The sequence below is a fragment of the Mercenaria mercenaria genome, chromosome 17 (genome assembly GCF_021730395.1).
Source record: "Mercenaria mercenaria strain notata chromosome 17, MADL_Memer_1, whole genome shotgun sequence".
NCBI lineage: Eukaryota > Metazoa > Mollusca > Bivalvia > Venerida > Veneridae > Mercenaria > Mercenaria mercenaria.
The window spans coordinates 12,131,796-12,150,109 of record NC_069377.1 but is presented as its reverse complement, the minus strand read 5'-3'; the positions used below and the strand labels follow the sequence as shown (position 1 = coordinate 12,150,109).

General features: G+C 36.5%; 1 protein-coding gene across 3 annotated transcripts in view; it reads right to left on the bottom strand.

Moving 5' to 3' along the window:
• Window positions 1-861: 861 nt before the first annotated feature.
• LOC123536592 (transmembrane protein 41B-like) overlaps window positions 862-18,314 on the bottom strand; it is a 31,759-nt gene continuing 14,306 nt past the window's right edge. For all 3 annotated transcript variants that reach the window (XM_045319915.2, XM_053529040.1, XM_053529039.1), the window contains exon 7: window positions 862-14,720. In XM_045319915.2, the coding sequence (XP_045175850.2) occupies window positions 14,551-14,720 (170 nt within the window). In that variant the 3' untranslated portion in view covers window positions 862-14,550. The remainder of the gene's footprint in view (window positions 14,721-18,314) is intronic.

The following is an 18,314-nucleotide window of genomic DNA, read 5'->3' as shown; positions in this document are numbered from 1 at the left end:
AGTTTATTCCCAAACAAATGGATAAAAACGTAGAATTCTAAAAATTAGAGCACCAGCTTAGAATGCTGGAGGTCGTGGGTTCATTCCCTGTCCACGTAATACCAAAGAGAGTACATCCTTTGCTTGGTGTTCAGCGTTACAAAACTGGCTACTCATCTCTCATACCTTCGCGGCAATGGATTCCATCAGGAATGTGGTGCCGAGAGTGATTAATACAAGTTGAAGAACATTTTTTCAGAATCGATGATTTTTAACAATGACTTCAGATAAAGTCATGAATTGTTGTTCTATAGAATTACATATAATATGAATGGAATGTCTTATATTTTTAAGAGAAATCAAGGAAAAATCCTTGTTGCAGAAAAGATAGATCAAACAGTAGTATCTATACAATGCTGAATATAACATCTGATTATCAAAGTGGCAAGAAGAGACATACAGTAACCAGAGCACCGCCTACTGGTGCCATCGCTTGTCTGCAAGGGCTGGACAATCTGTAAGAAAAAAGTTCTAACTCAAAGCTGTAGAAGAAAAGTGAATAATAAATAACCAAGAAATACTGATTTTCTAAGTACAAAAAGGATAACAATTGTAACAAAATGCTGGTTAAGAGTTATGGTTCTTCTTTCTACAGTTGCTTTAGAAACAGTCAAAATTAGTGCCCCTTGGTAACGAGGATAATACTTGAAACTGCTGTCCTCGCCCCTAACTGCCTCTCACAGTATTTCTAAAGTTGTTCGAGTAAACAGTTTTGACTATTCCCCATATACCCAAGAAACAACTGCATACTTTATACAAGTAGATTGGTGTATTCATTATGAAATGGGAAAGAAACTGAATAACAGAAGATAGCTAAAAACATGAAAGTTATATGTTTTGATTTGTCTTTTTTATTCTAAGCAAATAATTATGAAAATCGGACTACAAACAAAAAAAAAAGAGCTGTCTGTTGACAGCACGCTCATCTATCCAAGGAACTGATGGAAGTATGGGTGAAAATATTACCATAACTTTTCAGACAAAAGAAAAAAATAGATTAGACAAACAATTTACCTGTATTTACGGATTTGGATAAGTCTTGCACTATATGGCAATATGTGACCATGATGGTAAGCAAGTGTTACAAGTTTCAAAGCCATATATCAAACAGTTTAAACAAAATATGGAATGGTATGCGAAACTCTATTTCAAGAAAGGGCCATAAATGTGCTAAAGTCCTTGTCCTAGTTATGAAGTCTTGCCTACATATGTAGACTATGATGGTAAACAAGTGGTCAAAGTTTCAATGCGATATGTCAAACAGGTTAGGCAAAATATGGACTTGCATGAAAAATTTAACTGATTTCCAAATCCAAACAAGAGCACCGCCTTGCGAGTGCAGACGCTCATCTGATCTTTTTTGTCACTCTATTACAAAATATTGTCAAACCCATGATTTTCTAAGTCCAAAATGGGCCATAATTCTTGCAAAAAACAATACTTGCTATGCAGAGTCAGCTTTTAATGGCAAATAACTGCTCCAAGTTTTAAAGCAATAGCTTTGACCGTTAAGAAGGAAAATTGACCTAAACGCAAAACTTAACCAAGAAATCTGATATTTTCTAAGTCCAAAAGGGGCCATAATTCTTGCAGAAAGCAGGATGGAGTGTCTTGCTGTACAGAGTCAACTTTTGATGGTGAACAAGTGTTGCAAGTTTTAAAGCAATAGCTTTGATAGTTTAGGAGAAAAGCTGACCTAAAGACAAAACTTAAGGAGGTAGGTTACCTTGATATTTGTAAGTGCGCATGTCCAACCGGAAGCTAACGTGATGATTTACGACGACGTTTACGACAAACTAAATGTGTTTGTATATCCATTCTTCTGGAAATAAATCTTGAACCTGCCTCCGATCTTATGTTTAATGGTTTAATAATGCAGAAATAATGAATGAATTGCCGCAGAAACGCTTCAAAACATTGTTGCCTTAAAATGACGTCATTGACGTCATGACGTTACGTGTCAGTTACCGCGCAAAATTAATAGCTTTTATTTTGAAAGAACGTTATTCTGTGCTTTTTCTTTATTTGAACTATTTTTAAACAGCCATTATTTGCTGAAATACTTTTTATTAGTCTTTTGCTCTAAAAAAATGATCAATATTTTGCTTCTTTTATGTAATTATATTGAAATGTTATGCGGAATGTAAGAAAATGGATGATGGTAACTGATGTGATTGGGAATATAGTTGTAGCTGAAAGGTAACTTATTACGGTCATTTACAAATAAAATTGGGCAGTTTGATTTGTTATACCTATTTCCCAGTTTCCGTTGATAATTTGTTACTTAAATACTAAAACTAAGCTCTAAAATTGTTCAAATTTCAGTAAAAAATTGTGGTGTCTTGAATTAAATTGATGTTACCATGGAAACGAAGCCCGTGACCTATATGTCTAATTGTAAAATTCAAAAGCGTTGACACTGATCTATTTAAGGAACACAGCTTCGGCTTTTTATTTTCATTTCAACAATATCCATGAGAATAATAGCAGCATGCAGAACGATTTTTCAATAAAATGTCAGACGACGGGCACTGCTGTAAGTATTTTAAGTTGTGAAATTTGTTAAATTAACTGCAATTCATACGAAAATATTACTAACGTTAGAAATAAGATGTTTTAAAGCTACATTAACAAGAAAGATAATTTTATATAATATTTTTTTAAAAGAAATTACGATAAAAAGCAACATATAAGCTACTTTAAACATCTCTGTTGCCATGGTTACTCTAAACTTTAAGAAAAACATAGTACCATGTAAAGTTCTTGGTATTTTGCTAATCATATTACCAAAATATTCCATGTTGGTCAATAACAGAATGGCACTGGAGCCGTCGAAAAACCCGTTTTCATACATAATTGTTGAAAAATGAGAGAAAATGCGTATCCATGGAAACACGAGCCCCGCGACATATACATTTTAAGCTTTTATTAGAAAGCTTATGCGCATACTAGTAAAACTATTAATTATGCAGACTTCTACGGATAACAATGAAACCAAAATACACTGAAAAGTGTTAAATATCCGTATTTTCCTTCTTCTTTCTATATAAAATACCTTAAGAGGGTCATGTACTTCAAACCTGGATAAAAATTGTACTTGAAGGGACAGAGATAAACGGAACTGAGATTGTAGCAGTTAAAACATTAAATTACACGAAATATAAAAAATCACTGCGGTTCAACTAATTTGAATTTACCCTGGTAACAAGGTAACCTACCTCCTTAACATAGAAATCTGATTTTCTAAGTCAAAAAGAGTCCATAATTCTTGCAAAAAGCAGGATGAAGTTATGTTTCTTGCTGTACAGTCAGCTTTTGATGGTGAACAAGTGTTGCAAGTTTTAAAGCATTAGATTTGATAGTTTAGGAGAAAAGATGACCTAAACATAAAACTTAACCAGGCAACGCCGATCAAGTGATGGCAATAACTCATCATTTTTTTTCAAAAAATCAGATGAGTTTAAAAGGGCCATAATTCAGCAAAAATAGTTGACTGAAATATGTACTCTTGCCTACAGATGGAAATCATGACGATAAACAAGTGTTCAAAGTTTCAAAGCCACATGTCAAATAGTTTTGACAAAAAGTGGACTTGTACGAAAACTGAACTAATTTCCAACTCCAAAAAGGGCCATAATTCAGCCAAAATAGTTGACAGAGTTATGTACTCTTGCCTACAGGTGAAAATCATAATGATAAATGTTGAGAGTTTCAAAGCCACAAGTCATAGTTTTGACAAAATGCCAACTTAACCAAGATTTGTAAGTTAAAAGTGGCCATAATTCAGCCAAAATCCTTGATAGAGTTATGTACTCTTGCCTAATACTGGACATGGTGATGCTAAACAAGTGTTGAAAGTTTCAAAGCTTTATCTAAATAGACTTTATCAAAAAGTGGCATGGTACGAAAAATCTTAACGAAGGTGTGACACAGACGCAGACACCCCTGCCAACGCCAACGCCGCACCATGGTGAGTACGATAGCTCTAATTATTCTTCAAAACATCGAGCTAAAAAGATATAAGCATTTCAATACCATGTTTTGGGGCGCAGTAACTACTCACTCTTTCCTTACACAGGAATTACCATAATGGAAGCACAAATGTCCAAGTCTCAAATGGATATGTATTCAACGCTAACTTTATGTACTTTGTAAGATCCAATTAAGATAACAAGAGGACCATGATGGTCCTGAATCGCTCACCTGTTCCCACATGACCAAGTTTTGAGTATGACGTCGTTTTTTCTATTATTTGACATAGTGACCTAGTTTTTGAGCTCATGTGACCCAGTTTTGAATTTGACCTAGATATTATCAAGATAAAAATTCTGACCAATTTTCATGAAGATCCAAAATATGGTCTCTAGAGAGGTCACAAGGTTTTTCTATTTTTTGACCTATTGACCTAGTTTTCAGAGGTACATGACCCTGTTTTGAACTTTACCTAGTTATCATCAAGGTGAACATTCTCACTAATTTTCATGAAGATCTCATGTAAAATATGGCCTCTAGAGAGGTCACAAGGTTTTTCTATTTTTCTGCCTACTGGAATAGTTTTTGACCGCACGTGGCCCAGTTTCGAAACTGACCTAGATATCATCAAGGTGAACATTCAGACCAATTTTCATGAAGATCCATTGAAAAATATGGCCTCTAGCGAGGTCAAAAGATTTTTCAAATTTTAAACCTACTGATCTAGTTTTTGACCGCAGTTGACCCAGTTTCAAACTTGACCTAGATATCATCAAGATGAACATTCAGACCAACTTTCATACAGATCCCATGAAAAGTATGGCCTTCTAGAGGTCACAAGGTTTTTTTTTATTATTTGACCTACTGACCTAGTTTTTTAGGGCACATGACCCAGTTTCAAATCTGACCTAGATATCATCAAGGTGAACATTCTGACCAATTTTCATGAAGTTCCATTCAAGGGTATGGCCTCTAGAGAGGTCACAAGGTTTTTCTATTTTAAGACCTACTGACCTAGATTTTGATCGCAGTTGACCCAGTTTCAAAACTGACCTATATATCATCAAGATAAACATTCAGACCAACTTTCATACAGATCCCATGAAAAATATGGCCTCTAGAGAGGTCACAACGTTTTTTCATTATTTGACCTACTGACCTACTTTTTGATGGCACGTGACCCACTTTCAAACTTGCCCTGGATATCATCAAGATGAACATTCTGACCAATTTTTATGGAGATCCATTCACAAGTATGGCCTCTAGAGAGGTCACAAGGTTTTTCTATTTTTAGGCCTACTGACCTAGTTTTTGACCGCACGTAACCCAGTTTCAAACTTGACCTAGATATCATCAAGATGAACATTCAGACCAACTTTCATACAGATCCCATGAAAAATATGGCCTTTAGAGAGGTCACAAGGTTTTTCTATCATTTGACCTACTGACCTAGTTTTTGATGGCACGTGACCCACTTTCGAACCTGATCTAGATATCATCAAGATGAACATTCTGACCAACTTTCATACAGATCGCATGAAAAATATGGCCTCTAGAGAGGTCACAAGGTTTTTCTATTTTTAGACCTACTGACCTAGTTTTTGACCGCACGTAACCCAGTTTCGAACTTGACCTAGATATCACCAAGATGAACATTCAGACCAACTTTCATACAGATCCCATGCAAAATATGGCCTTTAGAGAGGTCACAAGGTTTTTCTATTATTTGACCTACTGACCTAGTTTTTGATGGCACCTGACCCAGTTTCGAACTTGACCTAGATATCATCAAGGTGAACGTTCTGACCAATTTTCATGAAGATCTTGTGAAATATATGGCCTCTAGAGAGGTCACAAGGTTTTTCTATTTATAGATCTACTGACCTAGTTTTTGATGGCACGTGACCCAGTTTCGAACTTGACCTAGATATCATCAAGGTGAACATTCTGACCAATTTTCATAAAGATCTTGTGAAATATATGGCCTCTAGAGAGGTCACAAAGTTTTTCTATTTTTAGACCTACTGATCTAGTTTTTGACCGCCCGTGACCCAGTTTCGAACTTGACCTAGATATCATCAAGGTGAACATTCTGACCAATTTTCATAAAGATCCCGTGAAAAATGTGACCTCTAGAGTGGTCACAAGGAAAAGTTTACGCACGCACGCAAGAACGCACGCACGGACGGACGACGGACGCTGCGTGATCACAAAAGCTAACCTTGTCACTATATGACAGGTGAGCTAAAAATATGTAACATTTTATATACATGTACTTTCTGATTTATATTTCCTGACAGACCCACATGTTTACATCAGTTATCACTGATGCCTTTTGATATCACAAAAAAATCTATTCTAATTAAATCTACTTTGATCAAGTGTCACAACCTCAGACAATTCATGTATATTCCATAAATAAATCCAACAACATGCCAGTTTGTTGACAGTTAGAATGTCACAATAAAAATATCTTAATTAAAAACACCTACAACATTTATACTTCACAAACATTATTCTTTTAAAACTGCAAGATCAAGACTTTGTTGTTGTTGTTTTTCTGTTAACAAGTTCAATATTCATACATGCTACATGTATTGGTATTTTCATGACAAACATACAAAATGTCTCTTACAAAGTATACAATTTCAATGTATTACATCTGTGAAACTTTTTTCTATCAAAATCATACCAAACCAGTGCAGGTCACATGATCATATTTCTGTTTTTAGCGTTAGAGCAAGACCCTAGGTACCCCTCCAGCCATTATTATCATGCAACAGGTGAGCACCTGGGCTGAACCCCCACCTGCTGCGAACCAGCTGGATGGCTTCCTACCATTTTACAACATACTGAGTCATTGAAAAACACCATTCTGCCATGGAGGTCCCTAATTGCAAACACAGAAAACACACAAGCACAAGACTGAGTGGTAATGTACCAATATTTCACACTTCAAAATCAGATTCCAGCAACACTCTCTGAAATTTGAAGAAGATTTTCATCAATCAATTTTGTTGGTGCCATGTTGTTATCTTAGTTTTAACCCTTATCTTGCTGGACACGACTGATTCTGCCTTTGCGACCAGTGCAAATCATGATCAGCCTGCACATCCATGCAGTCTGATCATGATGTGCACTGTTAGCATTCAGTCAGTGTCTTTTTGGTATGCACTCCTTTTAACAGTTAACCCTTACCCTGCTGAATTTCTATAATGAACTTGTCCATCTTTCATTGTGGACAGTACCATTAACTGTTAAAAGGGTTGTTTACTAAAAAGATACTGACTGAATGGCAAACAGTGTAGACCATGATCAGACTGCACAGATATGCAGGCTGATCATGATCTACACTGGTCGCAAAGGCAGAATAAATCGTGTCTAGCATGATAAAGGTTAATGGTACTGTCCAAATTCAAAGATGTACACATTCATTACAGAAATTAGCAGGGCAAGGGTCAAAATATTTTGCACCAGACAAACATAAATGCACTGTGAAATCATAACTAATTGCTGGGTACTGACTTTTATAGATTTCATGTTGTGTAAACCCATAAAATTAAATTCTAACAAACAAATAAAATTACGAACTGATAACCACAAACTTATATTCCAAAAGAAATAGCCGTCTCTGTCACAAACAACCAAACTTCCTGCCCACCAAATTAAATGATTTCACAGTAATGTATAAATGAATTGTACTGTCTGTAATTCATTGTGAATGTTTTCATATTATTACTCGTTAGATACAAAATTATCTTACTAATAAAACACAAATTTTCATTAAGGATTTTAAAAATCTGTTATAACATAATTTGCAGATCTATATGTGCTAAGTATCTTTTAAAACATAAAAATAATAAAATTCCATGTACAGTCAAAATTTGTTTGCTCGACCTCAGAAAATTCATACACCATCCTTTGCTCAACATGTCAGGTCCCAGCAAAATCATGTATATTGTTTAAGGGCTCAAACTGCCGATAATTCGAATAGTTTGTTGGTTCCATCGCGTTCCAGCAAATGAGGTTTGAACAAACTTGACAGAATTCAAAGCAGGATGCCACAAACTAAGTTTGGTAACAGTGCATGTAATAATTAAAGAGATGTTGTTTGTTTTCTTTATTCAGCTCTTGTGGCCCTTAAATGGGATCACATACAACCATTTGAACAAAATTAAAGCGAGGCCCATGAAAGAATGGTGCAGACAGTGTCAACAATCCATCAAGCAGTGCCTGACAGAAGCTGATAGGTTTCCTTTTCTTTCTCTTTGGTCAAACTGAATCATTTGGACAGAAATCCATACAAAGATGCTACAGACCAAGAACCGAGAAGATCCTCTGGTGGCCAGGGAAAGGGGCTAAATCACATCATTTGAACAAACCTGAAAGGGGTCCGTAACGGGGTGCCACAGATCAAGTTTGGTGAAGATCCATAAGCGATTCATAAGATGTCGAAAGGTTTCTTCAAAGAAATTTTGGATGACAGACATCCAATGATACTAAAAGTTCACAAACAGCTTTTTGTTCTCAGAGTAGCTAGGAGATCAAAAACTTAGTAACACATTGTTGCAAGTCAATATGAGCCACGCCATGAGAAAACCAACATAGTGGGTTTGCGACCAGCATGGATCCAGACCAGTCTGCGCATCCGCGCAGTCTGGTCAGGATCCATGCTGTTCGCTAACAGTTTCTCCAATTTCAATAGGCTTTGAAAGCGACCAGCATGGATTCTGACCAGACTGCTGCGTCAATTTTCACATTTTTAGTAATTCTAGGGAAATAACTTCAGAGACTGGAAGGATCCTGCTGTCTATTTAACTTTGCAAAGAAATTACATCCATAATATGATGACCAAGTCTGGTGAACAATGGATAAAAACTCTCAAGTTAGAGTGGACAACTTTAGAGGACGCTGCCTGCCCACTGCCTGCCAGCCCGATGCTAATGTCTTGTTTCTTGGCATACAAAAAGAGGATGAGACAGAGCAGCACAATATCATTGCAAATGTATGGTACAAAATGTAGTTTAATAATGTGACAAAACATTTTTTAACAAGAGCTGTCACTAATGGTGACAAATGCCCCCGCATCACCTTGACCTTTGACCTGGTGACCCCTAAGTCAGTAGGGGTGGTGTATTCAATAAGTACTATCAGCATGTGAAGTTTGAAGGTCCTGGGTGAAGTGGTTGGCGAAGTATGCCTTCGTGCAAAAAGTTAACGTTGGCCCCTGTGGCCTTGACCTTTGAAAAACTAAAAAAAGGAAATTATATTACACATCCTTTGGAACAGTTTAGGAGTGCATAGCCATGTACTGAATTATTGTGCTCTTTGTTCGTTAGGTTTAACGTTACGCAAACACAGTTAAAGGTGATATGACAGCTCTCCAGCTTTTCGTGACTGAGGAAGATCCCTGGTGCCCCTACAGACATTTTTTTATCACAGGTGGGCTACTTGGTAGAACCATCAAGCTGATGGCTTCTTTACATGAATAATTCTTCGTCCCAAGTGAGGCTTGAGCCCACATCGATGAAAAGCAAGTAATTTGAAGTCAGCAACCTTAACCACTCGGTCACAGAGGCCCCGAATTATTTTGCACACCTAATCATTAATTCAGCATGTGAACTAAGTGCAACACCATTTAGTTAAATCATTTTCATTCTGATATTTAAAACAATAGATCAACTAGAAGATGCTTTTGTAGAAAAGCGCATGTCTCCCCCAATGCATAGTTGTATAGGCAAGAAGTCAATAGGGGATAGGAGCAAAAGTCAGAGACACTGATAGTTGGCTGCAATAGGGATCATCAACATTATGGGCCTAGTGGTTCTCAAGTTATAAATTGGGAACGGTTTTCCATGTTAATTTAACTGTTCTGGGTCACTGTGGTCTTGACCTTTGACCTACTGACCTCAAAACAAATAGGTGTCATCTGCTGGTCATGGCCAAACTTCCTATCAACTTTCATGATCCTAGGCCCAAGGGTTCTCAAGTTATCATCCGGAAATGGTTTAACTGTTCTGGGTCACTGTGACCTTGACCTCTGACCTCAAAATCAATAGAATTCATCTGCTGGCCATGACCAACCTCCCTATCAACTTTCATGATCCTATGCCAAAGCATTCTAAAGTTATCATCAAGAAACCGTTCAACTGTTCTGGGTCATTGTGACCTAGACCTTTGACCTACTGACCTCAAAATCGAACTTGACCTGTATTTTATGATGTTACACCTGTGTACCAAAATTTATGATCCTAGGCCAAAGCATTCTCAGTTATCATGTGGAAACTGTTTAACTGTTCCAGGTCATTGTGACTTTGACCTTTGACCTCAAAGTCGAAATTGACCTGTATTTTATTATGTTTTACACCTGTGTACCAAAATTTATGATCCTTGGTCCATGTGCTCTCAAGTTATCATCTGACCTGTATTTTATCATGTTACACCTGTGTACCAAAATTTATGATCCTTGGTTCAAGTGCTCTCAAGTTACCATCATGAAACTGTTTATCTGTTCCAGGTCATTGTGACCCTGACCTTTGACATTCTGATCTCCAAGTCGAACTTGACCTGTATTTCATAGTGGTCCAAAACTATTTAAGTCTTGTCAAGCCTTTCATAACTTATTGTCCGGAAATCATGAAAACCAACAGACCGACAAGCTCACTCCTATATACCGCCCCCCCACACCCCAAACTTCGGTTTGTGGGGGTATAATAATTGAGCGCTGAATATGAAGGAGATAAAGGAAAAACAAATGTTTCAAACCAAGCCCTCTAATTATCAAGTTCATATTTACTGTTTAAAATGCAGTTCCTTTGCGTTTCAATGAAGAAGAAAAGGCAGTTGACTTTAAACTGTGTATTTAAGATACTGACTGTACATGAACAAAAAAATGAAAATAAATAAATGCACAATACTTACAAAACAATATTTACAGTGTATTGCATAATTATAACAAAAGAACCAGAACTTTCAAAACATTACAGAGCGTATGTGACAAAATTGTCTCCCTTTAATATTTTCTTTTTCTAACTGACTATTATCTAAAACAGACTATTTGCAAGTTAGCTTTTCTATATATGTACTTTGAATACAAACCTCAAGCTGGACTAAGCAAAAAACCTTACACTGTTATATCTTTTTAAATTTTTTATTTCATGTTTTTACTGATTTGTTGAAAGTATTGCAGTAAATTCTATCCAAATAAATTCAAACAGTGAGATATCAAAGATAGTTTCTCTGATAAAGAACTTTATCTTAACATAGCGAATGACAATTCTGAATAACAGGAAATGAATAAAGATGTTAATATTTTCTGAAACGAAACGACTAGAAATGTTAATATACATCCATTATCCAAATAACAAAAATATCTTTTAATTACGAACACTATTTTAACTTTTTTTTAAGCACGAATAAACTTTACGATGTCATAGTATTTCATGTATGCTATGTACACATTTTTGTTAAAACCACCGAAAAAACATGAAAGAACAAGAGGACCATGATGGTCCTGAATCGCTCACTTATCCCCACATGACCCAGTGTTGAACTGAGTATGACGTCGTTATTTCTATTATTTGACATAGTGACCTAGTTTTTGAGCACATGTGACCTAGATATCATCAAGATAAGAAATTCTGACCAATTTTCATGAAGATCCATTGAAAAATATGGCCTCTAGAGAGGTCACAAGCTTTTTCTATTATTTGACCTAATGACCTAGTTTTTGAAGGCACGTGACCCACTTTTAAACTTGACCCAGATATCATCAAGGTGAACATTCTCACCAATTTTCATGAAGATCTCGTGAAAAATATGGCCTCTAGAGAGGTCACAAGGTTTTTCTATTTTTCGACCTACTGACCTAGTTTTTGACCGCACATGACCCAGTTACAAACCTGACCTAGATATCATCAAGCTGAACATTCTCACCAGTTTTCATGAAGATCCATTGAGAAATATGGCCTCTAGAGAGGTCACAAGGTTTTTCTATTTTAAGACCTACTGACCTAGTTTTTGACCCAACGTGACCCAGTTTCGAACCTGACCTAGATATCATCAAGGTGAACATTCTGACCAATATTCATGAAGATCTCATGAAAAATATGGCCTCTAAAGAGGTCACAAGGTTTTTCTATTTTTAGATCTACTGACCTAGTTTTTAACCCCACGTGACCCAGTTCTGAAACTGATCTAGATATCATCAAGGTAAACATTCTGACCAATTTTCATGAAGATCCATTGAAAAATATGGCCTCTAGAGAGGTCACAAGGTTTTTCTATTTTTAGACCTACTGACCTAGTTTTTGACCGCACGTGACCCAGTTTCGAACTTGACCTAGATATCATCAAGGTGAACATTCTGACCAATATTCATGAAGATCTCATGAAAAATATGGCCTCTAGAGGTCACAAAGTTTTTCTATTTTTAGACCTACTGACCTAGTTTTTGACCCCACGTGACCCAGTTTCAGACTTGACCTAGATATCATCAAGGTGAACATTCTGACCAATTTTCATGAAGATCTTGTGAAATATATGGCCTCTAGAGAGGTCACAACGTTTTTCTATTTTTAGACCTACTGACCTAGTTTTTGATGGCAAGTGACTCAGTTTCGAACTTGACCTAGATATCATTAAGGTGAAGATTCTGACCAACTTTCATAAAGATCCCATGAAAAATGTGACCTCTAGAGTGGTCACAAGCAAAAGTTTACGGACGCACGGACGACAGACGCCGCGCGATCACAAAAGCTCACCTTGTCACTTTGTGACAGGTGAGCTAAAAAGAAAACATGAGATTGCTTCTGAAAATGAATCCTGGCTAATTAAAGTTCTTGTTAAATAACCTTTATTTAAAACCAGCCCTATCACTTCTACAATTTTGTTCAATTTCAATAATATGAAATATGTATAGATGAAAAGTAAAAGACAACGAATTCTTTTAAAATACCAGTTTTAAAGTCTACTTTTCAATCTAAAAACCTCGACAGATATGGACCAAATCATTTAGGCATTTACCCTATTCATGCACAACTTCCCTCTGAAAGTTCATCTTTTCTGGTTAGGCAATCATTAAAATATTTCATTTTTATTAAATTCAAATTCCTTTAATTAAAAAAAAAAGTGCTATAATTTTTTTGGAATTAATTCTGTTGTAAAACTTACCCAAAAGTGAAAAGCAGTTATCAAATTCAAGGTTATAACACTATAATATGTTACTAAGTTAAACCTTTATCCCTTATCATACTGGACATTACTGATTCTGCCTTTGTGACCAGTGAAGATCATGATCAGCCTGCACATCCATGCAGTCTGATCATGATCTGCACTGTTCGCTATTCAGTCAGTATCTTTTTGGTATGCACCTCTTTTAACAGTTAATGGTACTGTCCAAATTGAAAAGTGGATAAGTTCATTATATAACTTAGCATGGTAAGGGTGAAATCATTAATATTCATGGAAGAGTTATTTTCTTGGAATATAGGGAATGTGCCAATCCTCAAAATAAAATCCAAACAAACAAACAAACTTCCCATTCATTTTATCTATAAAATATGAATTAATAAATTCATATTACAATGAATTCAGGCAACTGCTTTGACCAAAACAAGGAAATTTTAGGCCCATGATAAATGACTTCCCAGTGCAGGTTTTTCTTCTGTAAAATGTAATATTTTAACAACTGCCTATTACAAGATGATACAGAAACTTATTGTACAATTCAGAATGACTTTTCTGGGCAAAGGTTATGTAACATTCTATATGGTGGTTCACATTCACAAGGTTGTGTAGGAACATACTAAAACAGCTGGCAATCTTAGAAAATACTCCTTTCTCATTCTAAAATACTCCTTTCTCATTATAAAATACTCCTTTCTCACAAAATATAACTGTAATTCTACAGGGTTTTATTTAGAAATTGACAGAAATCTATCACATCTGCCAAGGTATTAATTCAATTTTAACAAGTTAATATTATCTAATTTCTCAACATTTTTCACAACATACTTTGAAACGTTTTATTTCGTTGGTATAGAAAGTAAAGGTTCAACAAAAACAATGCTATTTTGTGGGGACAAGAAAAGTAATACTTAATTTTTTATACAAATTTGTTATTATATTTGTTCTATGAAATTCAATTTTGTGGGTTTTAACCCTTATCATGCTGGACATGACTGAGTCTGCCTTTGCGACCAGAGTAGATCATGATCAGCCTGCACATCCATGCAGCCTGATCATGATCTGCACTGTTCACCATTCAGTCAGTATCTTTTTGGTAAACAACCCTTTGAACAGTTAATGGTACTGTCAAAATTGAAAGATGGCTAAGTCAATTATTGGAATAAGGGTTAAGCAATGATAAAATCCACAAACAATTGTCCTGATGGAATTAATATCTATTTTACAGTACAGAACTCCAATGAAACTGTGTGCAACTAACACATCTGCCCAAAAAAGTCATTCTAAATTTGACTCCAGAATATAAAGATTTCCAGAAGACCTGATGAGAAAACCCCGAGCTGTGATGACCAATCAATCAAACTTTGCCTTTAGTTTCTTCTTGAACACAACTGGTAGTAGAGAGACTAGAGCAAATATTGCTAGAATAAACATGGATCTATACGACACAGCATCTCCCGAGGACGTGAGCTGGTGTAGAGTTGTTCCTGCCTGTATTGCTACAAATGATGGTGGTGCGACACCTGAAAAACAAAAAATATAGTGGTCTTAAACCTACAAGGAATTGGTTATGACAAAGAATCTTTATCCAGAAGGTACATCTACAAAATGAACAAAAGTTAAGAGAACTCTTTCAACAATTAGTGATGCAATACATGTATGTTCAAAACAAAAATATAGTGGTGTAACACCTAAAGTAAACTAGAAAATGCTTTTTTAAAAAAGCGCATGTCTCCCCCAATGCAAAGTCCTATAGGCAAGAGGTTAATAGGGGCCAGGAGCGAAAGTCAAAGAGACACTGATGGTTGGCTGCAATAGGGATCATCTACTTGGCATGTCCAGTCATCCCGTTAAATTTCAACACTCTTGGCCTAGTGGTTCTCAAGTCACTGTTCAGGCTCCTGTGACCTTGACCTTTGACCAAGTGACCTCAAAATAAGTAGGGGTCATCTACTCTGCATGAGCAATCATCCTATTAAGTTTCAACATTCTGGGTCAAGTGGTTCTCAAGTTATTTCCAAAAAATGATTTTACATGAACAGGCCACTGTGACCTTGACCTTTAATAGATTGACCCCAAAATCAATAGGGGTCATCTACTCTGCATGTTCAATCATCCTATTAAGTTTCAACATTCTGGGTCAAGTGGTTCTCTAGTTATTGATCGGAAATGGTTTTCAATGTTCAGACCCCTGTGACCTTGATCTTTCACAGTGACCCCAAAATTGTTAGGGGTCATCTACTCAGCATGAGCAATCATCCTATAAAGTTTCAACATTCTGGGTCAAGTGGTTCTCAAGTTACTGACCAGAAATGGTTTTCAATGTTCAGGCCCCTGTGACCTTGACCTTTAATGGAGTGACCCCAAAATCGATAGGGGTCATCTACTTTGCATGTACAATCATCCTATGAAGTTTCAACATTCTGGGTCAAGTGGTTCTCTAGTTATTGATCGGAAATGGTTTTCCATGTTCAGGCCCCTGTGACCTTGACCTTTGATGGAGTGACCCCAAAATCAATAGGGGTCATCTACTCTTCATGATCAATCATCCTATGAAGTTTCAACATTCTGGGTCAAGTGGTTCTCTAGTTATTGATCGGAAATGGTTTTCAATGTTCAGACCCCTGTGACCTTGACCTTTGACGGAGTGACCCCAAAATCAATAGGGGTCATCTACTTTGCATGGCCAATCATCCTATGAAGTTTCAACATTCTGGGTCAAGTGGTTCTCTAGTTATTGATCGGAAATGGTGTTCAATGTTCAGGCCCCTGTGACCTTGACCTTTGACGGAGTGACCCCAAAAACAATAGGGGTCGTCTACTACAGCAGCCCTACAACCCTTTGAAGTTTGAAGGTTCTAGGTCAAATGGTTCTCCAGTTATTGCTCGGAAATGAAGTGTGACGTGTGGACGAACGGACGGACGGAAGGACGGACGGACAGGGCAAAAACAATATGTCTCCTGGGGGAGACATAAATATGACTTAAATGAAGCAAGCAACATGTTTCTTATATATACAGAAAGAATATGACTAAAACTGTCTTACTAGTATATACAAATTTCAAACCTTAAATATATGATTCATTATTGGGTTTGTTATTAACCTTCCATGGAAATATGTAGGGTTAGTATGACAAATGGGGGCGAGGGGTTATTGGAGTTCCCATATTTATCATACTGAGCCCACATATTTCTGTGAAGGGTCACTAACAAACCCTATAATTTATTTGTTTTACCAACTACTTATTAGCATCCTAGAATGATATGAAAATCTACTGACCCTTCACAGAAACATAGGTGGTTACTACATGACCGCCTATTTAAACAAGAGGACCATGATGGTCCTGAATCGCTCACCTGTCCCCACATGACCCAGTTCTGAACTGAGTGTGACGTTGTTTTTTCTATTATTTGACATAGTGACCTAGTTTTTATCCGCATGTGACCCAGTTTTGAACCTGACCTAGATATCATCAAGATAAAAATTCTGACCAATTTTCATGAAGATCCATTGAAAAATATGCCCTATAGAGAGGTCACAAGGTTTTTTTATTATTTGACCTAAAGACCTCGTTTTTTAAGGCATGTGACCCAGTTTTTGAACTTTACCTAGATATCATCAAGGTGAACATTCTCACCAATTTTCATGAAGATCTGATGAAAAATATGGCCTCTAGAGAGGTCACAAGGTTTTTCTATTTTTATACCTACTGACCTAGTTTTTGACCACATGTGACCCAGTTTTGAACTTGATCTAGATATCATCAAGATGAACATTCAGACCAATCTTCCTGAAGATCCATCGAAAAATATGGCCTCTAGAGAGGTCAAAAGGTTTTTCTATTTTTCGACCTACTGACTTTATTTTTGACCACAGTTGACCCAGTTTCGAACTTGACCTAGATATCATCAAGATGAACATTCAGACCAACTTTCATACAGAGCCCATGAAAAATATGGCCTCTAGACAGGTCACAATGTTTTTTAATTATTTGACCTACTGACCAATTTTTTGGAGGCACGTGACCCAGTTTCGAACTTGACCTAGATATCATCAAGGTGAACATTCTGACTAACTTTCATGAAGGTCCATTGAAAAGTATGGCCTCTAGAGAGGTCACAAGGTTTTTCTATTTTTAGACCTACTGACCTAGTTTTTGACCGCAGTTGACCCAGTTTCGAACTTGACCTAGATATCATCAAGATGAACATTCTGACCAACTTTCATTAAGATCTCATGTAAAATGTGACCTCTAGAGTGGTCACAAGCAAAAGTTTACGGACGGACGAAACTGATGCACGCACGGACGACGGATGCTGCGCGATCACAAAAGCTCACCTTGTCACTTTGTGACATGTGAGCTAAAAATAAAAACTGCTAGAATGTTATGGGAGGTAAAACAAAATGCTTGTTTTTCTGTAAATCTGTTTGAAAAATAAATTTGCATAAAATGATCTTTGAATTCTGATGGCTGAATTAATTTGGAATCTTTGGTAACATTTTGTCAAGTCATAATAAATTGAATTGTGTTTAAAACAAGAGCTGTCAGTGGACAGTGTGCTCGACTATTCTCAGTGCTTGATAGAATAATACAAGCTATGAGTAAAACTTTAACATTACAATAAGCATATCCTAAGTCGAAAAGGGGCCATAATTCAGTCAAAATGCTTGATAGAGTTGCCTCCTTCTTTTTACAGACTGGGGTCATGATGGTTAACAAGTATGCAAAATATGAAAGCAATATCTCAATGGACTTTGAAAATATTTGGGGTGGTACGCAAACTTTAACATTACAATAAGCATATTCCAAGTCGAAAGGGGCCATAATTCAGTCAAAATGCTTGACAGAGTTGCCTCCTCCTTTTTACAGACTGGGGTAATGATGGTAAACAAGTATGCAAAATATCAAAGCAATATCTCAATGGACTTTGAAAATATTTGGGGTGGCACGCAAACTTTAACATTTGTGTGACGCTCACGCTCACGCCGGGGTGAGTAGGATAGCTCCCCTATTCTTCAAATAGTCGAGCTAAAAATGTATATGAAATACTGACACATGAATAAAATTTGAAAACCATGAGGTGGGACTTAATATAATAATAACTATTAAGGTAAT